The 22,358-nt window shown below is 43.8% G+C and overlaps 1 protein-coding gene across 2 annotated transcripts in view; it reads right to left on the reverse strand.

Annotated features, from left to right (window-relative positions):
* Positions 1–2,877: 2,877 nt before the first annotated feature.
* COP1 (COP1 E3 ubiquitin ligase) overlaps positions 2,878–22,358 on the reverse strand; it is a 134,662-nt gene continuing 115,181 nt past the window's right edge. For both annotated transcript variants that reach the window (XM_068951758.1, XM_068951759.1), the window contains exons 19-20: positions 6,223–6,267; positions 2,878–3,999 (exon numbers count right to left, since the gene is read on the reverse strand). In XM_068951758.1, coding sequence (XP_068807859.1) covers positions 3,982–3,999; positions 6,223–6,267 — 63 coding nt within the window. In that variant the 3' untranslated portion in view covers positions 2,878–3,981. The remainder of the gene's footprint in view (positions 4,000–6,222; positions 6,268–22,358) is intronic.

Raw genomic sequence — 22,358 nt, forward strand, 5'->3', positions numbered from 1 at the left:
CGTTGCAGGCCCTCGCTGGGTATTTCTAGTCTCCAAAAGGAAGGAGGAAAGGAAAGAACGCTTTTGAGCGAGGAAGGAGTTAGATTTGCCTTTCCAATTACCTGCTACTGTCTTTATGACCTTCCACAGTTGAACAAAATTACTCTTAAATACAAGGATCCTGCACTCCGGTTGAACACTGGCATTAGCAGCCCATCTATGTTCACTGCTGAAGAGCCCTGACATATCGATGTTAATTTAAATTTCCCCTTGACCATCACTTTTGATTCCCTCCAGCAGTGAACTTCTTTTAGCACTGAAGCATGTTTCTCCTACTCCTCTGTTAAATGCTTTAAAATTAATTAAAGAGGCAGGCTTCCTATGCAAGATTTTAAGTTTCCTTTCTCAAAGGAAAAATCTTACTCACCCAATACTTTTCCCAGGGATACAAATGCTGGAGGCAAAACTGTTCTGGGGCAGCTACCAGCCAAGGCTTTTGTAATCCTGCTCTTTCAAAACAAGAAATTGAGAATAAGAACTCTAAGCGCCCACCATCTGCAATTAATTTTCTCGGAGAGAGTGGTTAAGCACTGGAACAGGTTTCCCAGAGGGACTAATGAATTTCTATCCTTGTTCAGTCGAGTTTTGAACATCTTGCAGCCCCTGAGCAACCTGATCTAGCTTTGAAGCAAGCCCTCCTTTGAGGGGGTTGGACTAGAGACCTCCAGAGGTCCCTCCCAAGCTCAGTTATTCTCCTGTTCCAAAAAGGCTGAAAACCTGATTGAGGCTATTAGTTTTGAAGGCAAAGGAAGTTGTAGAAGGCCACAGTATCCCTAGAGGTACAGCGTACAGCGTCACTGCGCCTACCGTATGAATCGATGAAGGCAACCCACGTCAATCAGCCCGTCCCAAGGGATGCTTCTGAACAAAGCTCACTAGCTGCAGCCTTCTGCAGAAGAGAAGACCTTTCGAGGGTCTTCGCAGGAATCGTTCTGAGAAGGCATAACCATCTCCATCTCAGATAACATAACTGGGAGGACATCACAGGCCTGGCCCTACCACATGGGTCACCGAACGTTAACTCTTCTCCAGGTGACCATCAAATATAGGTCAAACCAAAGGCTCTTGGGAGAAGAAAGACTATTTCAGCTGCTTCTTGTCCAGAGGACATGATGAGACGATTTTTTAAAAGGAATTTAAGCAAGTGTTGTCAGAAAAATTACAGCAACCAATTATATGCAACCTGCATGTCAGCAGCTGCAAAGAGTTACCTGTAAGAAAGAAAATTAAGGGGATTAAAGTAAGGAGCATACCACTTCTGAACAACATAAAAAATGCCAACCTATATTTGTGAGCGGCTGTTTCTAATTAGAGCTAGACACTGAATTTGCATTTATCTTGATTGAAACAAAATGAAAACTTAAAAAAATAAAGGAGGCTGATGTTAAATCGTTTTCCCTGTTTAATTCAAGCAGTAACCTTAGAGCATTTATAATAGCTATTTTTCTCCTGTTTCAAAGATCTCTGCTTTGTTAGAGTAATTTCAATTTAAAATACAGAGGACTTAAGCGGGGGTGGAGGAAGAATGAAGTTAGTTACCTGTCAAAAAGGGGCTGAGCAGCACAGAGCAGGGAGTACAACGAGAAGGGCTCACGGGCTCCTGTCAAAACAACAGACACAAATAACAGCCACGATAGCAGCCGCTTGCAAAATAAATCAGTAAAGAGGATGGAAGCCATGAGGCAGAGGCTGAGGGAGATCCCCTGGCAACCGCACCTGAATCCAGGGAAAGGGCGACGATCACTGACCACCAGCTCCCAAGGACTCCCGCTGGGAGACGCGGGCACGAGAGCAGAGGCGCTGTGCGGAGCCACCTCCGCGTGCAGGTGGAGCTGGGGATGGGGGCCTACACAAAGCTGACAGACCTCAGCAAACAGGCACTGACCAACAAGCCCTTTAAAAGGCAGCAAAACAAAAAAAAAAATCAAGCCAGCGTTCAGCAGGACGTGTCAGACAGCTGCCACGAGACAGAAGGAACCAATTTCATTTCCTTCTGCCACAGTAATGTTGGTGACTCATATGATGAGGACCTGAAGATAGCATCTCAGAGCAGGACATACATCATCTTGCTCTTTTTCTCCCCTTTTTTGCTCTCGTATCCCTACTCGTACGTCAGAAACCACAGAAGCAAAACAGGACACAGCGAGTGGTATCCACATGGCTTTCAGAGGTGAGGATCCTCAGCTTTCCCCCCGCTGGGCACAATCCTCCAGAGGTCAACAGCAATTTCAAGTGTCCCATACCCTTTCAAACCAAGTCATAGCTCTCCCCTGTGGACACAGGCACAAGTGTTAAAGGAGCCAGGACAGGATTCAGTCACCAACTCTGTTGTATGGCTTAATCCCTGCTCCTTTCTTCATCCCCCCCAAGACCATCCTTGTTTTTCTTTCTCTGCCCTGTGACCAAAAGGATGCCAAAGATCACACAACCCTTCCAGGGTCACAGTCACTTAACATCTGGCGGACATGAGACACCTTTCCGGAGCCATCAGTACAGCTGCTTGGTAGGTAGCCAAAGAACATAGTAATTCTCCATGTGAGCAAAGCAAGGCCAAAAGCCACCACAGAAATCCCAGCCTCAGAGGCACAGAGGAGAAGAGTACCAGAATGAACGAACTCAGAGATTCCACTTGTTAATTCAAACACCTCCTACAGGTATCACTGTGTGTAATGTACCTTTGCCACACACAGCTAGAAATAGACACTACGCCCACTAATTCCACTTTCCAGCTTAAAAAAATGCTGGTGGCAACACTGGCAGCTCAGTATGACTGCCATTCACAAAGACCAGCTGCGTCTTCTTCCCTCCCTGCTGTTCTGCCAATAAAGTAACAACAACTCTTAGCATCATGGTTTATTCCCCCTCCATATGTACAATTAAGTGTATGCATGACCATTAAAAATAAGGCTACTTATATCATGGCTCTGAAACACATTACAAACCAATTCCATTCCCCCTCTTATTACAACGTTCGAAATGCTCGGCTTCCACAGATGATTTGCAGAGAGGGGCAAACGTAATTAGACCACGTAGGAGGTTAAGTGGTGCAGGGCTTTGGTAAGTGGATCTACAAACTTTCTCCTCTAGCTGAGATAGGCAAACACAGCCAGATCAGTGGTGATGAGGTCATTATCCCATGACATTTTGGTGAGGTCAGTCCAGGTCCCAGGCAACCGCAGTTCACTTCATCTCAACACACTTCTGTTGGCAGGCAGCAGAGGCCTAGGCTCAGGTGGACAAAAGGACAGATTACTCCTCTCCTTAGGAGCAGCCCCTTCAGGTTGAGGCAGATGCATAAGGACAGAAGGAAGGGGAAGCTGCCCTTCTCTTCTTCATAACCAGAGGACTTCAGTCTCCAAAGGTGTCAACCTGGCTGACACCTTTAATGCATCTAAAAAAAAAAAATAGAAGGAACAACTAAACCATATCATTATATGATCTCAAAGCAAATTGCTTAAATGTCCAGGTAAGGCTTAGAGACTTTCTTTTTCCAATAGGGATGATGGAATAGTCCAGATAAAAGTAACTGGAGATGCGCAACTGAGAACAGCCCTGTGTGGTCCTGTAAGCTCCCTTCCCAAGTTAATCTGTTCCCATATGCAACAAGAGAGAATCTTCCAGCTTCAGCTTGTGGCTCAATAAATTTTATTATTCCTTTTTCTTTTTATTTAAAAGAATTTGTTTTCCTATCATAAAAATTAGACAACCATACCACCACCAGCAGCAGCAAAGTCTGTGGAGTTAATGTTGATGGCAGACAGTTCACTGGTGTTCCCAGTGTCTCAAATGTCCTAGAATGTCCATAAATGGAAAAAACCCAAACATGACGGTTTTGGGGAGGAACATCAAGGTGGTTTCGGTTTCTTGTCCCACTGAGGATCCCAGACGAACGCTGTAGCATATCAGCAGGACCAAGTACCTCATGCCTTGAGAGAAAACCCTTCATACCAGCTCCAGTACCTGATTAACGGGGAAGATAAGACATTTAGAATAGGAATTTATGACGTTCATTGTCTCCTGCATCAGCATATAGATCATTAGGACAGGGATTGACCCTTCCATCTCTACCCTTTAGTCACCCAGCACGCAACAATGTCATACAAATGTGATAAGTGCTTGGCAAGAACCCTGGCTTTGATGCCTGCTTGCACTGTAATAAATCATGGCATGATGTCAGACTGTCCAGTTGCCTCATTTTCACTGATCCCAGTAAACCAGCTATCTGAAATCTTGTAATAGAGATCAAAGATTTGCTCTTCTCAGCCCTTTCGGTTTGCGCTCACATTCAATTTTCCATGCTAACATAGTGCAGTAGTCTGACTGCCTGATCTCCCCCACTAGAAATGGGGGAATAAAAATTATTAGGTGAATAGTTATCTTCTCAGTGACTTAGAGCAGCTGTATGTGTCAGGTGTGGCTTTACTGCAGAGAGTTATAAGGGGCCTTAAATCTCAATGGATATTGACAGATACGGCATCTGCCCCCAAGTTAGACTGAGTTTGTACCCATCCTGTAACAGCAAACCCAATCCTTTTCCAGGCACTGTCAGACCGTTACACCTTCCCCACTATGTTCTGATAAATTCAAATGGAAATAGCAGAATTCTAATAACTTTTGGCTGTTTACACATTTCTCTCTCTGCCTCCTCTCATTAACAAGCGAAGTGCATGAGCAAAACCTCTCCTTTATAATCACTCTACTGTTGCTGCTGGATTCAGTTAAAGGTGTCATAAGCTTTTGTGCATTTTGCCTATTTAGTAAGCAGCAAGTGACTGAAGTAGTAAGCAACCAGTTCCAAAACCTGCTAAATATATCACCTAGGAACAAGAGACTAGAGTACTACACGTTGCAGTAGCAGAAGTAACCATGCCACTCTATCAGTTAAAAGTGGCCTACAAAGGAGGAGAAAATATCTTGACGCTTATCAAATACAAACCACTTAGGACTCTTCCCCATTTCTGCTTTTTCTGTGACTTTTTTCAGGACTGTTCAAGACTGGTTTGAATCAAATCCTGTCTGGTTCCAGAGAACTGCTATCGTCACAGGGACGCAGTGCAGAATCAGAAGGAAGAGGACCTCAATTTCATGAGATTAAGAAACCAGTGCATGACTTTAAAGATGGCAAGTAAAACCCTTTATCAGCAGTTACAGAAAACTGTCAAAGCTCTGGACTGCAAGCCTGCAGTGTCAACCACCAAACCTCAAATGCTGCTGAGCACAATTTGAGACCATCTCGGAACTGATGCTCTCTGGAGCACGCAGCACCAGCCCGCGTTTGGTTACTCTTTTTGCTCGGGAATCCGTTTGATAGACATACATAAAGGGGGACAAAGTCTTCCGCAAATTACTCTACGTTTCAGGGACAGACGTGCATTGCACTGACACTCTGCAAGACTTACTTTTCTCAAAGAGTTCAAAGCCTGGCAAAACACAAGCTTCTCGGTATAACGTGAAGCCTGTTGCTTTCCAAAGAACCTAGGTTGGCAGTTGCTGTCTGTCAGAGTAGGTCCCTGTGCTAGCAGCAAGCAAAGCAAGGGAGCATCCGTGCGTGTTTCCAGCATTGCTCTAGCAGGCTGCACATCAAGAGCTCTGCTTTCAACACTGCTGCAGCCCATGCTGGCAGCAGCAGTCAGAGGAGGGCGTTTGGCTAATGCCAGTGAGTTAACACAGAGCCTCCTCACCTTTTGCTTCCTGCCACAAAAATCAGCGTGCAAACGTGAGCGTGTGCGCGTGTAGGTGTTTGCGGCAGACAGCACTAATTTAAAACCTTTCAAACCAGTGCCATGCAGTTGCTTTTAAACCAATGCAGAAATCCAGTGGCTGCTGCGGCAGCTAAGACACTGCACCTATTATCTGTCAAGGAAAACATGACGTACATAAGACTAGCACTGGGCCCTTGTTTAATCTAAGCAGCACATAGCTGCCCAAGGAGTGGCAGAGGCAGGGTGGCTGCTGGACAGCTGCCAGCATCTTTTCTACACCTTTCCTCTAATTTGGCTTCATTGCTTTTGTGCTGTCTGCTTGTGCCTCCATGTGCCAGAAGCAAATATATCATTTAAATTACAAACACTCACAGTTGGGATGACCTCCTCTAACGGTTTCTCCTGGCTGCACGCTTTCTGTGACCTTGAACTTTATTAGCAGATTTAAGCGTTTAAAGAGAAGAAGCACGAAATAACTTACCTTAATTGTACCCTGACTGTTAGCAGCAATCAGCACATTGGACTCCTGGAAAAAAAGAAGAGGTACTATCAGAATTTGCCTTCGCTTTCCCCCCCCACCCTCCTCTACAGCAGCAGAGAAGTGGCTGCTTTTTATCTTGAACATTAGAAGTGTATCTAATTTCAAAGGGACTTAACTCTTCTCATTTCCAAGATTCTTTCAAGGCTGAAAGTCCTTATAAAAGTTATATTACCTTAAAGAATTAGAAAGCAATAATCTTTAGTGCTTGTATGGAGCTTTAAATCTCACAAGCAATTTACAAACATGAATTAATCCTTGCAGTCCGCCTGTGAAGTGGGCAAATAATAATAATAATCATTTTCATCTCTTGGCAGCAGATGGCAAAGGTCTCTAGTGCCTTAACTAAACTGACTAATCAACATGACAAAACCTCTCCAGCTCCGAGGCCGCACAACCTCTCACGCAGCCAGCAGATTTCAGACAAGTAAAATAAAGAGAGGAAAAAAGTAGTTTTGTCTTACCCACCATTAGAAAGCAATAGCAAATACACCAAATTCAGAGGGGAAAGAGACAGAGGGCTTTGGCCCTGCTGTTATTCAGATCAGAGAGACAGCGTTTGTTTACCTCCTATGAATCGATAGCGTTCCCACTAGATACATCCTGCTCGTCCGCAACCAAATGGCCTGCCACACCAGTGAGGCAACCCCCAGGCAACAACCCAGTGCCAGTCCCAGACAGCGGAGAGGAGATAACCTCCACCCGCCAGACCCTACTCCCGATGCGACCAGCAAGCACAAACGCACCCTCCAGAAAAGCCCTCCCCAAAGCCACTCAGCTAGGAGGAGAGAGGAGGAAATCCCACAGGAATGAGATAGTAACGATAAACCTCAACTGGAGGAGCGCTGGGGCGAGGGCAGCAGTACTGGCAAAGCAGAGGTTGAAGCACGCTTCCCAGATGTGTCCCACATCTGTTCTTTCCGAGCTGTGCTGCAGTATACACTGCCAAACTGGCGGGCACAAACTGTTTTGTCTGAAGACAGCCGATATCTTTTCTCAGACACATTTTTCAGTTTCTCTCGCTGCTGCTATCCATCCTCGGACAAACTTGCCGTAATTATCCCACCATTTAGCACATGCATTTTTATAAACTCGGTGACTAGAATACACCCACTTCAAAGGGAGTCGCACACCCGCAGTCAGTGCGGGAGCGGAAGACAGACAGCTAGCCCCGAACTAGCTAAGCGCTGGCACGCAGCGGAGGCAGGCCCGACGTTAGCTCAGCACTTAACGAGATTAGGTTGAACACTGCCTCACCATGAGGTTCTCAAGTTTGCAGAGCCACCAGCTTTGAAGCAAAGGGAGGAAAATCCTATTCAACATTAAAAAAAAAACAAAAAACCCACCACACTTATCAGGTAAAAGTAGCCTTTTGGTGAACTACTGGGCTAATTGTTATAAATAGATCTATTCACCACCAGTGCTATCCATTAGAGGATTAGTTAAGACTCCTGATGGTATCTCACCAGTGATCCTACAAGTCAAAGCTCCTGAGAAGAAAATATATCCTCAAAGCAAGCACACGCTCCAATTTCCATTAATTTGATAGCTAACAGGGTCTAGTCTTGTGGTCTCCCCAGCTTCCGGCTAACAGGATTAGAGTCAAATGCCAAATGCCATAAGGAGCGTATATATAAATATGATTTGGGGACTAAAACAGGGACCAGATCACTCTGGGATGCCTGGCAGGATTTTGGAGGCAAGGGAGAGGCCCAGGTAGCTACCTATGGTGCAGCACAAGAGACCTGAACTCCCGAGTACAGGCGATCCAGGGTCTGAGTGATTCCTGTTTGCACTGCGAGTGATTGGTAATTCATACTGCTGCTGCAGTCTGCTGGGGTGCCGCTGTAAATGAACTCTGGTTCAATGAACAGTTTTACCTGCTAAATAAAATAAAAACGCCAGAGGGTAATATACTCTCGCTCTCTTGTTCTTCAGAACCCACTGTTTTTTCAGCAGGGTCTGGGCTAATCACTGCTCTGCTGCTTTCATCCGCAACGCCGAGACACAAACGGGAACAGACAGCAGCAAAATTAGCACCAAATTTGTCATCGAACAAACAGTGACTTGCTTGTTAAGGCGCTCTGGCATTATGCTTGCTTCTATGGGAACACAGACTAAGTAACTTTTTTTAATCCTCTAAAGGAACAATTCTCTTCCTTTTGCGTTACCTGTAAAAAAGCCAATATATTCAACGCATTAAAAAACTAGGCAAGTTGTGAAGTTGCTCAGATAGCACACAATCTCTAGATTTATAACTCATGACAGCCATGCGCACGTTCAACCAATCTTTTTGGTCAGTGCATGTACGAATCAGTTACCTTGTCTGCTTCCTTCTACAGTTTTAACATTACTAGGCAGGAGCCATAAACTCTTGCTTTGGACTTTCTTTGGATTTGTACCAACAGTTTTCTGGCACGGCACGGCTTCAGGTGAGCTCTCAGAGGTCCTCAAAGGACAACTAGCATGACCTATATGACAAAATAGGTATTTCTCCTGCAGCACCAATATAGGCATCCATATACCTCAGGTATGAAAGATATAGTATCACTGTCCACTTTAATTGGATGTTCTGCCTGTATCACTTTGTCTTTCTACACAGGGCTGAAAGGTCAAAAGGCTGGTCTTATCCATCGCTCTCAAATTCTCTGTGGGAGCCAGAAACTTCAAAAGCACAGGCACGGAGCATATTGGGAAATCCACCCTGACTGGAAAGACCTACTCAGAAGAGATCAATTACTGTGAATGAGTCTTATTCTAAGCATGCACCACAGCTGGATCTTGCTATAGGCGTTTGGCAGCTGCAGCCTTCTTGACAGTAAAGGCAAAGGGTGCCAGTTGCCTTTGTTAAAACAAGATCGAAGGAAAGCTCTCCTAAAACATCACAAGATCAAGAGACAAGGGTTTACTGCGTGCCAAACAGCATTTTTCTCCACGTGGCTGCTGATGTCAAGTATTACCGCACCCCTGTGGAAAGCCACAGCCTGTGTAACCTGATGAAATGCAGCAACCTCTCCTATACACCTCAAGGCAGATAAGAAATGATAGGTGGAGACGCTGCGCGATGCTCTCAGATCCCCTGCAATGAGATAACACGGCATTTTAACAAACCAGGGACAGCCATAAAATTGACAGGAGATAGTCTAAGAGTTTTGGTCCTGTCAAGTTAACAGGAAACAGCAAGGCTCTGAGGATGTCAGAAGTAGGTATCTTGTCTCTTGGCACTGCATATGAATTTAAAAAGATTAACTGACAAATGTAGGTGCAACTCAGGAATCACTCCAGAGACGGGCATAGGGCACGGTTCCAGAATAGCTCTGAGAAGTTCCAGGACTTCTGAAAGTCCTTTGCTTTTTCTTGCTGACTGCACGAGCAGTCAGTCATCCACCTAAGAGCACACATACAGTTTTTTTCCTTGACCGTAGTGACAGCACTGTGGGAATTCTGAAGGACAGTTCCTTGACATTAGAAAGGGCTAGAGTTCACCGCAAATCTTGTTATTTCCTAGAGACTGGATGCATATCTAAATGGAGGTAGGCATCATGCAAAATGAAAGGTGTAAATCAGTCCCAAGAGCAGAGAGATGGACCAGATACGAGCACCTCTGTCCTGAACCTGACACATCCTTATCTCCTGCATTGTGGCACTATGGCGACTGTGGCACATTGGTGAACGTCTTGCTCACCAACAGGAACTTCTGAGCATTTACTTTCGGGATTTGAAGAGACTTTCACTCTAATTGCTCTATTAGAGGAAATTTCTGCATCATATTCTTGAGGGGAAAGAAAAACAAAATCAAACTTGGGACCCTTCTGAGTAGATGAGATACTTGCTGCATTCATCATTCAATGGAATTATTCACCTGATGATAACTGGGTTTTGAAGCACTCTGATTTCTTTTCCTCCAAGATAAGCCCTGGATTTGGATGGCCCTAGGGAAGTAATTTGTATTGGGAAAGAAGTGAGGAGAAAGGAAAGTCTGGCTGACTGCAGGTACTAGCACAAAAGCAGTCAGTATTAAAAGACTGAGAAATGCTCTGGAAGTTTCGGTGAAGCTTGAGGAAACTCACTCCTGAAAATTGTCAGCACTGCTTCACTATAATAGATAGTAAGTGACAGCTGAGGTTGTAGCTCTTCCACCCTTTCTTTGTGCTTTTGTACAAGAACACATGGGGGGGGGGGAGGGAAGGCAAAACTAAATTAAAATCAGCCCAGATGGATGGCTATTTAAAACTGCAATCAGGGCACACACATGTCCTTAGAGGGACACACTGATACTCGGGCAGACTTGACTCTGCAAGGCAACTGAAAACTCCAGATAGACCCTTTAGCTCAGGTGCAAACTGATCCTCTGCGTAACCGTGGGGCTCACCTCCAGCCATCCCTCTTCAGTAATAAGGAGGTGGGGAAGTGAACTTAACAACCCATCTTGCCAGACGGGCTCGTGCAAAAGTCACAGGCAAATGTTTTGTCTTCCGTTTTAAACGCAAAATAGAGAGCTCTTCCCAAAGGGGCTCAAAATAAAAAGGATAAACACAAATCACTCGCACCTGTCTGAGACCATTCCTCCTTTAAAAGGATGGGTGCATGTGTGATAAAGTTTTAAATTAAAAGTTCTCACTCTCAGGTGCAAGCCTGCCCGAGCAAAGAGTTGGAGAATTGTCTACACAGCAGGAGAAGTCTTGATGCAGATTTTTAAACATCTCAGTCACTCTAAGGGGAGTGAAACTGCAAATTAGAGTATTTACGTGCATGCATAACATACACTTTCATAGCTTGTAAACATCGCAGTCCTGTGAAATCGAGTCTTACCAGGAAGAGACAAAGTACTTGAATGGGTGAAAAACGCAGTGCCGCCAATGATCCTTGAGCATAGAATCAAACCGCCAATGATCCTTGAGCATAGAAGCTAACAAGTCCAAGAGAAGCCATAAAAGACGGGCAAGCGTTTCTCCTCAGCGCCTTTGGCCTGAGGAAGCTAAACTTTAACAAACTCAAAGCTTATCCAACTGCGTTTTCCACAAGTCCCACACTGAGGACGAAGGAAAGCTCGGCTCAAGAACTAGCGATGCAATGTGTTCTCACTCCCTGCTTTTGTGTTCTCCCCAACCTTCTACAAATGCAGGCAATGACACAGGGGGCAGAAGAAGTGGATTGTTTGGGGGATTAATTAGAGTGCCAGTGATGGGGCAGGATGGATTTCTTCAAATTATACGGGCACAAGCTGCTCACATAATGGACTGCAAGTCTTGTTTGCGACTTCCGCTGTATTATAAATAACTACAGGCCATGGAGTTTGTGCCCGTTACCCCATTTTACTGCACAGATAAAGCGTATTTTCCTCAAACTTACAGCACAGTAGTCATCGACTTATGCATGAGTTTTCTGGATTTTCAACTAGATTTCCAACCCCCCCCCCCCACAGATCTAGGGTTAGAATTCCTCATGATCTTCTTTTAAATCAACTTCTCACCTTCCCTCCCCAGCAGACATTTGGCTGGTTTGTCAGCAATTCTCTTTCAAGCAGACGGACTCGTTGCCAACTGACTGAACATTTAATTCAAAGGAGCTAGATGCTAACTAAGCAAAGTTGCTAACAGAACGGCAAAAGCATAACAGGCGAGATGACTTTTACTCAAATAGCCATTGTTTTCTATTATTTATAGGCAGAATAAAATTACATTCTTGAACTAAGTCTACCGGCACCATTTACAAAGAAAGGCATTTGAGTCCTTTAACACTAAAGCTACTAATTCCTTACCAGAGATGGCTACTCAATCGCTTGCTTTTGAGACTGAAGCTACAGATCATCTTCAAGACAAATTTCGCTGAAGCTTTTGCCACTGACATCACGCGCAAAGCCTTTTCCGACATGAAGATGCCGATGCTTGATTACTCTTCGCCTTGTGATTAGCAGAGTATAATGACTTCTCACTCTCTATCCTTGAGAATCAGTTATTTTCTTGTGGTATGACTCAAGCCAGCTTTTGTTTTTGAAAGAAAGAAAGTTACAGATCCTAACCTATGAAGCAAGACGAACCTCCAGTGTACATCACAAGGTTGCAAAAGCCAGACTCCCTCATCAGATCTCCTCCCAGCACAATATGTTGCACATAGAATTTGCTTTTCTTTCTTCCATTGTTGTGATGCTCACATTATTAATGAGTATGTGCACGGTGGAATGGATAAAGAGTGGTGCACAACTTGTTATCTCTCTGTGTTCTGGAATTTACATTATATGCCATCACACCCACCTAACATTAATCCCTTTTGACCAATTTTAATGGAACATTATCTATAGTGTGAGCATCAGGGCCAAGCAGAAATTAATTACTTCTTTAAACTGCAGCAGTTCTTAAAAGAAAGAGGTCTTATTTACAGAAGATGTCACACCAAGGTATCTCAGCAGAAGAGAAACTCAGCTCTTTAGGCTTTAAAATTGGAACAGAACACACGTGTCTAAATCATGTTTTTTAATGCTCAAAAACTGCGTTTTGATCCCATTCTGAAGGTAATTCCTTTGTATACATGGAAATCAAGTCTCCATAGGATCATCCAGGGAAAAAATATGCAACAACTCAATAAAATCTAAAAATGACTCATCTGCTTCTTTCTAGCTCCAGCTGAAAATACAAACTCTTTAGTTTTTAAGTTTGCAAATGCTGTACAATTACAGCTGCACAGCATAATAAAGATATTCTGTAAACACATTAACCTACCAATCTACAGGTAGTGACACTTTCAGATTGCCTTATGCAGAAAAAGTTGCCCACATGTATGCACATGCGTCTGGTTTCTTCTCACGTAGGAATTCATGGACACTAAACAGTATCCTATAGAAGAGGGGGAAAAAGCTTTCAAACAAATTAGCACTTTCATCATCCTACATCATGCAGAGTTTGCAGCCTCTACATGAGATGAAGTGACCTCCACTAGGAAAGGGGCATAGACAGAAAAATGAGGGTAGGGATTAAGCAAAGTGTTGAATTTCTACAATTCCATACTTTAACCTCTTTACTATAGAGGCTTTTAAATTAAGTTTTCTGACACTTCCACATCTTACATTTATTTTTGAAGCTATGGCTCTTGATACACAGAATATGTCCCTCTTTCTTGCTTCAGTAAATCCTCCCTGAAGAAGCAGTCTTCTCATTTTTGGATTTTACACTTAATGTATTTTTCTACTTCTATTCAGACCAAACTCGGCAAGAGAAGATACTACATAGCAAATAAGCTTGCAGTTATCACATATAGCACGGTCACTGCATTCACAGCACACGGGTGCACAGAAGAGCATTCAAAGGCTTGCTCCAATGACACACTCAAATAAGTAGTAAGCCACCTCGCAGCCAAGTGAGAAATCACTTTTTCTTAACATGACCTTTCTTTTCAGCATGTAGTTCTGAAGAAAACAAGTCAACAAGGCAACCGAGGACCAGGCTAGAAGAAAACAAGCACATGTGTGCATGGAGGTGCACACAGGTAGCTACTGATTGGCTCTTTTGTGCTGTCTGTTGAAATCAGGATGGAAACTGAGGCCCACAGAATTGACTGGAAGAGCGCAGAGAAAGTTGTGGAAAGGCAGGAGAAAGAGCCACGAAAGCCCATCCTAGGAACTGCTGATATACTACTGGCAACCATCTCTGTAATTTAGTCATTCTGGAACAAAACTGTTTTTGGTAAGTACCTAATTTATTTAGGATTCGAGATCAGAATAACTTGTCAGAAGCTTATTATTCTACATCTACCACAAACCAGACTACGCAGCTTTAACAGCTGTTGCACATTCCCCACCAGGCAAGGTAGAAAGATATATGTTAAAGCCAAATTATGTTGGCATTAACATAAAAACAAACACAAGCATGCATATATGTAGCCCCCCCCCCCGCCCCCACCAAGGACATGTTCTCTCCTTCTCTGTACGTGGGAATACTGTCCTCAGCTGTCCATCTAGCTATGACAAGGTCCTTAAAGGCACTTGTTTCTACAGTAATATATCCTGGGAATTCAGACACTCCCCATAAACAATGAGCTCAAGGCCTTGAACAAAGTGTCAGCAGTATATAAATATAGCCTGCAATAAGGCTACAAAAGAACGTATACATAAACATGCAACACATTAGCATCAATACTGCAAAACCACCGGAAATGGTTAGGCATTAGTTCAGTGAAAAACAGCTTTTAGCATCTATTCTCTTAATACTTAAAACCCCTAAACATTCATTTGGCAATTCCAAATAATGCAATGCTGTACTTAGCTTGACAACCGCCTGGTCCAAAAACTGCATTCTTACTGCCGTTACATTTTTCTCCTTCCCTCCCTCCTTCTGCTTCTCCTGTTTGTTGCACTCAGTCATTACACCATGCTGCAGGTGATGAATTTAATCTCTCCCTCGCCAAGGTCATGCCTCTCTGCACATCAGGGCTGTAACATGGCAAAATGAAGCTACGGGGTGCTATCATTACTATTACTATCAACTGTTCCACACTCTTCCCTCCCAAATGCTCATTCCATCAGGAACTAAATGTGTGATCTGAAGAAAACGCCACCAAGGCTGCGCAAGAGCATTAAGAAAGCTGACCTAAAATCTGATTAAGATGATCACAGGATACACAAAGAGGTTAACTCTAAAGCCACCTGAGTGTGTTGCCGATTGACGAGAGAAAAAGGTAGATTGTTTCAGATTTTGATTTTGTGCACATCAACTGCAAACCATCAAGGATCAGAAGCTGTAAACAGAAGTTAATAGAATGTAAAAAGCCTTCTCAAACCAAGCTACCCCAAATTAGACAGTCAGTCCACCCTACAAGCACAGCCTGCCACAAGGGCTGCACAGCCAGGTCTTGAAGCGCAGAGCAAGGACCACCACTCTGAATTGCTGCAGAGGCTGGGGTTGGTGAGCTGGAAAGAACAAATGCTGCTGGAAGACTTCTGAGAGATGCTAAAAGACACCCTTTTCTGTGCCTTTGGCTCCTTAGTCCCCTTCAGTCTGCAGTGCTCTCCTTGCCCTAGTGTGAAGGGCAAGCTCCAATCTGTTTAACCCCTCCTTCATGTTTGGGTGCTTCTTACATCCCTGTTTCCTTTACACTCTTGAAGGGTTTTCTCCATCCCTCTCACCTCCTCTTTTCTTTTTCCTTCTCCTTCTAGCCAACTTGGTGCTTTCTCTTCCAGCCAAACTATATTCTCAACACTCAGTTACCAACCTCAGTTGCCGAGTTCTCGGCAACCTGCATCAGCAATTCCCTAGTTTGTGCGAGACCAGTCTCACCTTTTCCAAACTGTCTGCTCCACGTCCTTTGGGCTTTTTATTTTTATGAGATCCTTGTCCTTTGTATGGGATCTCTCATTCAAGATCTACTTTCGGGAAAGCAGAGTTCTTATACTTGGGTTTCAACTGCTCGCCCTACAGCACCATATGTACCTTCCCATCTCCCTTCTCTCCCTGCTTGTGAATCCAGCTTTTAAAATTCTGCTTACAGAACAGCTTCCCTTTCTTTCCTGCTACCCACATCTCCCTTTTGCCTCCAGCATGCTCTCACCAATGCTAGCACCCACGTCTTGCTTGGGTTTCGAAAGGGAATGGATAATGGTTAAACTTTCTCTGTAGTCCCAGCAATCCTATCGTTTGACCAACCGTATCTACTCTCTCATGCTGCCTTCTTTTGTTAGCTCTCTTTACTTCTAGGTCCCCGAGCTTATTAATGCACTAAGGTAACATATCTTTTCTTCTGGTTCCAACCCTTCCTTTACTGTCAGCTACAGCTCATTCCCACATCCATCTCCAAAACATTTGCCTGGATACAGAGAGAAGAGGACGAGCAGAGAGCGGGTTGCCACGAGGGACAAACAAAACCCCACAGCCTCCTGGTTAGAGGCTGCAACTCTTATTTAGTGACAAACAACCACTGCTGGACCAGCAGCTTTCAGCAGGTGGTGGTGGTCCATGACAGCAGCCTGGCAGACACATACACATCCACAGATAACCTTTCTTTCATGCTTTCTCCTGATCACGCAAAGCTAATACCTTGTGTGAGCTGCTTTGCCTCACTGGAACACACTCCTCCAAATGCTGGCAAATGGTTTCTATACCAGTCAGGGATCTACTACAGGCATCACTGCTAAATGGCGCAAAGCTCATTCTCAGGTGCTCTAGGAAATTCAGTGCTCTGTTGATACTGCCAATGGCTTCCCTGGACCAGGCACCGAGTTTAATACCAGGAGTTTAATACCAGGAGTTTGGGTCCTGGTATTAAATCAGGACCCACATAGAGACGCGTTAAGTTGTTAGCTGGTCAGCCTCCTGCTTCTCTTCCTCTCCCAGTGCTATTAGTTTCAACCTCAAACAGGTGAATGATATAGGCTTAAAATTGACCTAACAACCTTGATATTAACATTTTAAGTCATGAAAACTCAATTCTATAATGCCAATAAATCATTTATAAGTGCACATTTAATTAACAATCCAATCAGTAAAAACAACTTAGCATTGACAGAGCATGTTTTTATCAGAAGAACCTAAGACACATTACAACATTAAGTGTCACAAACGCCCTGGTGAGGTAGCTAAGCATCAGCCTACTCTGCCGTTTGGGGAAACTGAGGAAGCACATTCCGTGGATTTGCCCAAGGTTAATACAGATGTTTACAATGAGGAGCTGAAAACAAAAAGCAGGGAGGAATACCACTGCGATTTAATTCTCCTAATAAACATTGTTTCTGAACTGCAGTATTTGCTTATTTGCTGATGAGAAATCCATTCCAGGTGCACTCTTCTCCCAAACATACTAGGGGCATGGACTGCTATCAAGTACACTGAAAATCCACCCTAAACCACAACAGCCTGCCAGGTGAGGCTGAATGCAGCGGGCCAGACATGCTACCAAGCCAGGGGTTTTGAAGAACATTTAATGGCTCTTCCCACCCCATAATACACACCCAGGCATACACCGAAGCTCACGGTAAGTGGGACACTTATCTAGCAGTCCTATGACCTAGACCAGTGTCTGAAATCTTCCAAGCTCTCCAACTACTCCCACAGCCCCCGCAGAGTTTTACACTGAAGGCTCATGAGAGGCATGGGAGAAGGGCAAGGAATTCCTGCTCCACACTGTCACTCTGCTCACAGCGTGCCAAGTAGTTACACATCTTGGTAAATAACAGGAGTCCCAATATGCTCACTCCTTCACAAGCCCATGGTTTAACCAGCATTTCAGGCCTCGCTGAGCCTATGGTGCCCTCTACCTCCTCTTACACGCAGGAGGAGGACTGCCACAGCACACCCACATGAGGGTGGCAGCTCTGCTTGAGCGAGCGCCCCTTTGTGCCATCAACCTTAACAGTCTAGATCCAGCAGTGTTGTTTGCTTCCCCCCATTTTGGTAGAGATCAACACTGTTTCATGAGATTCTGGCTATAGCCGAGAGTCAAACTGATTTGCCCAAAACGTTCGCAGAGCTGATATTTTTGATTGTGTCGGGCAGCCATCTAGCATTCACTCTCTACTAGCCTATCCAGGGCAGGTCCAGCTCTGTGCTTGCCCAAGATTATGATTTCTTTACTCTGTGCAGTTACACACTGTTGAAATGCTTTAGGTTTCCAGGTTATCATGTGGTGAAACATTTTAGACCCAGATGATCTCACTTCCCTTAATCCAAATGTTGGCCTCTCAGCAGAACTGGCTCAATCTCACTGAAACCAAGAGGAGCTCACACCCTCAGCATCTTTGACAGCTGGATCTCTAAGATTAAGGGACCTAAGTACCAATGCGAAGTCTGCCTCATGATGGTAGGAGGCAGAACCTTCCTTCTCTGAGCGGCACGGCCCGTGAAATCTTGCTGACTTAGGAGCAGCCATAAAGTTACCAATGTCCCGGCACAACTCTGAGACAGGGTTTGCAGAATACTACTTAAAGATGAAGTAACACAAACTTCACCTGCCTAGTTAAAGCCTAAGGAGAAGAGAAAGAGAATAAGGCTTGACTAATATTAAGGTACTAAAACTGCCATAGGCATAAGACAGGGTGGATATAGCCCTGATCTAACCACAGGTGAAAGAGGTCTTGCAGCTGTGTAGCTGGTGGGAATGTGTGCCAGTCAACAACTAACAGGGACAGGCTTGAAGGAGAGAAATGTTAACGCCCTAACATGACACCCTTCCCACAAAGCAAAAGTGGGAGTAAAATTAATGCGTAACAACCCCAGATGGTGGCAAATAATACAGGAGAATGGGTTAATCATAAGAAGTGTCAGGAATGACTAAGGGAGCCAAGACAAGCCAGGCTGACGGGGTCAGCAAGAGTGGAACACTTTGGCAGAAACTCATGAAATGACTGATGGACTGAGGAAATCAATCAATTTAAAACTGATAACAGATTCATCCTCTGCTACTGTTCGTTTTATATGGTTTGGCTGTCAAGTCTTTGGGGCAACAGGCTGTCACTTGCTATACGTCTAGACAATATCTAACAAATTGGATCTCCTGCTGATTGTAGCCTCTCTGCTACTGTCCTAATAGAAATCACCAGTATAAGACTGTTCTGATGCAGCAATGCAGAAGGGCCGAAATAAGGTCACAAAAAGCAACCTTAATTCCGACATTTAATTTGCTTGCTTTAACTGTAACTGTAATAATGTTCCTTGAATACAGCCATCCATTTTCCGAGTGCAATCCCTCCACCAAACCAAAACCAAATCAAACCCTGGCACAGTAATGACAACATGGGAGCCTTGACAGCTACTGCATGGTATCTACCATATGAGGCAGCAATGCAGCCACCTGCAGTGGTGGGCTGTCACCCCCTGTGCTTGGGGTAGTATCAAACAAAGAGATAGGGTATTTGGCCAGAAATTCTCTCAAGCTTCCTGCCGACCAGAGAACGTAATCCATGATCTCCAAATCTTGCTGTGGGAAGGTTTAGAGAGGAACTTGATTCAGACTTTTTGCCAGTCCTCTGACTCTCCGTCCATTAACTAAACCAACTTCGAAAATTCTAGACATATGTTAAAATCCTGACCGTTTCATTAATGCATCTTGGAATCAACGTTCCACAGGGATTCAAGCGCCCAGATATACGCAAAACATGTTAACTATTCTGAATATTTTGCTCATGCCAGCTGGAAAAGAAATAGGACTGTTTCACTGCCTCTGCAAGCCTTCTCACTGTGCTTCTGGATGGGCCAGAAGTCTGACAGCCATGAAAATCAAGTCTTGATTTCTCTTTAAGCCAGGAATGATATTTTTAACAGCAACCGGAACGAAAGACATGTGTCTAAGTGTCAACATGGTGGATACTATCTATGGGGGAAAAAATGACAGCATACTTAAAATGGTATACTCCAACTAAGGCTGGGACATGGGCAAGGTGGGAGGTTTTTGCATCTGTGTGGCAAGCTGAACTACAGCGAGGGTAGGGGAACAAGGGCAAGGCCAGCACAACAGGAAAGCAAGAACATCTGACCCCTGTAAGCTGCCTCTACCGAATGAAGGCGGCCACACTCCATGGTGGAAAGAATAAAAACAGTGGGCTAGGGTACATACCTGGCAGATGGCCCAGGTCTTAGCTTTCTAAGCCATTACAGGGTTATTATTATCTTTTAGACAGGAGAAAATATACAATTAAGCTGTGACTCTGCACACAAAGTGCTTTCACAGAGTTTTCAGCGGACTGGAAAGAGATGGGAGGTGTTTCAGGAAAGCTAGGAGAGATTTCAGTGGAAAGGCACAAGGTTAAGGACCTGTAAAATAACTCAGAACCTCAAGGGTTTGTGTGCGCTGCAGAGGTGAGATCACCAGGACCCAGTGAGAGAAAAGGGGTAAAGCATTTCCTTCAGAGGAAAAGAGGGAGAAAAAAAAAAAAAAAATCAAGGCACAAATATTGTTAACACTAGCAAGCACTGGTATGCTAACGCTATTTGTACCATACACCCATTTGGGAAAGAGGAATTCTATTTGAAGAATGGAAGTTTAATTAAGGTAAAACAAAAGTTTCCATTAATCTTGAAATAATTCACAGCCTGCTCTCCTTCAACATTCAATTCAACTAATGTTTTAAACAGGATCACTATTCACTAATCACAATTAAACAGCAGCACTACATACCTGAAGCCTCCTGCAATGCAGTGCAAACTTTACCATACCATGTGGCCTTCTCTAGTCTCTAGAAATAAGAAGCTTTCTTTTCTCAAAGTACTGTTCCAGAATTCACCAAGCAGCACAATAAACAGTTACATATTTTTACTGTTCAGGGCATCCTATGAACACACAGGAAATTTATGTAGGAGAAGATGTGTCAATAAATTTGAGATTGACAATGAAAAATGGTTAGAACCTACACATGCAGACAGCAGGTTTTGATGATATCCAACTGTGTTTAATATCATAAGCACAGTATTATTCTAAGCAACTAGCTACAAAAAAAAAGACAGTTTTACTTAACAGATCTCTTCCCTGTACATATTCAAATCATGGTTACTTCTGTTAAAAATGGGTCACTGTCTTCTATTCCTGTGCTACAGGGTAAGCACCAATAAAGATGGGTCAGCTGAGCTGGATGTCCTCCCCCAGGCAACAGAGCCATCTCCCTGTTCACCCAAGGAAGCCTACAGCTGTGATGTCTGTAAAGCCTCATGATCAATGGCCACACATAAAAGGGAGCAAGCAGAACCAGACTGGTCCATGTTTGCAAAGCTGTCAGGACAAGAAGTATCCTTCATTTGTAAATTATCAAGGATTCCAAGAAATTTCTCAGAAGATACACTGAAGTCCAAATTAAGGCCACATTGCACAATATCAGCACCATTTACCGAACCGTATCACTGGTATCGAAAGATAGGACAATGAACTGAATTTTAAATAAGGAGTAAAGATCTGTTTGTACATAAAAGGTGAAGAACTTCATTAAACAAAGCCATATAGCGTACAGATGGCACATATTAGATTACTTCTCTAAAATCCTACTGCTGATGCTTTCTCTATCACATTTATTTGGGGGAGAAGAGAGTGGGATGAGAAAATGGCTATACCTCTGGGGTTAGGAAGGAGGAGAACATAGCTTTAGTGCAATGAGTGCAAAGCATCACACCTTCCAGTTAGTTCTGCAGAATGAACTCTTCAAAGATTATAGTGAACTTTGCATCATCTGAAGGATTCAGCTGGGCTCCACTGCTTGCTTCCCTGTTTCCATGTATCTAAAATACCCCAGAATCCAGAAGGACAAGCAAAATAAGCACCAGAAATGCACCAGAGAAGTTAGAAATCACTGGATGACTCAACTGTTAAAAAATATTTTAAAAACAGAACGTAAAAAAAAAAATCCACATAAACCCATTGAGGAGAGATTGAAGTCACAAGAAAAAACATAGACTGTCTTCAGACAAGTTCATCGATCGTGACAGGAAAAAAAAGCCCAGACAAACTAGACAGTTCCTTCAGAGAGAGAAATCGCCTGTTCTTTCACTCACCTTCCACTTGCTCTATCCTCAGCTACTCATTCACCTTTCTGCAACTTGCCTCCCCTCAAGCAATACCAGGAGGTAGCCCTTGAATTCTAATTGCATTTGCTATTATACTAATCAGAGGATATAAATGAGCAAAATTAGTGCGATTCGCATACCAGGCATTCTCCACAACAGTGGATGAAAAGTCATCTGAAGCTCCGCATGGGCTTTTTGGTTTATGGCCATTAAATAATTCAGAGAGGAGCTGTCAAGCTGAATCTGCAAAACTCCCTGGACTTTGTAAATAATACGCAGTCAGTCTAATAGCGTAAGTACAAAGACAAAACAGGAAACATTACAGGCTCATATGTCTGCATAGGAGGGGTCAAGGACTAGGAGAACAAAGGCTGCCAGCACTGAAGTCATAAAAAACAGGTAGTAAAGCAAAGCACGCAACAGGTGAAATACAGATGCACCAGAAGAACAGCAAGAGAAACTTGCCAGTTCAGCCTTGCTATAAATAAACAAGGCTAGCAACTTCATGTGCAATATAACGCAATTCTTGAAAAAAGAAAACCCCAAATGCAAATGGAGACTGCCACTTCCTTAATTAGCTGTTAAGGGCACAACTTCTCATCTATATGG

The sequence above is a fragment of the Struthio camelus genome, chromosome 8 (assembly GCF_040807025.1).
Source record: "Struthio camelus isolate bStrCam1 chromosome 8, bStrCam1.hap1, whole genome shotgun sequence".
Classification (NCBI taxonomy): domain Eukaryota; kingdom Metazoa; phylum Chordata; class Aves; order Struthioniformes; family Struthionidae; genus Struthio; species Struthio camelus.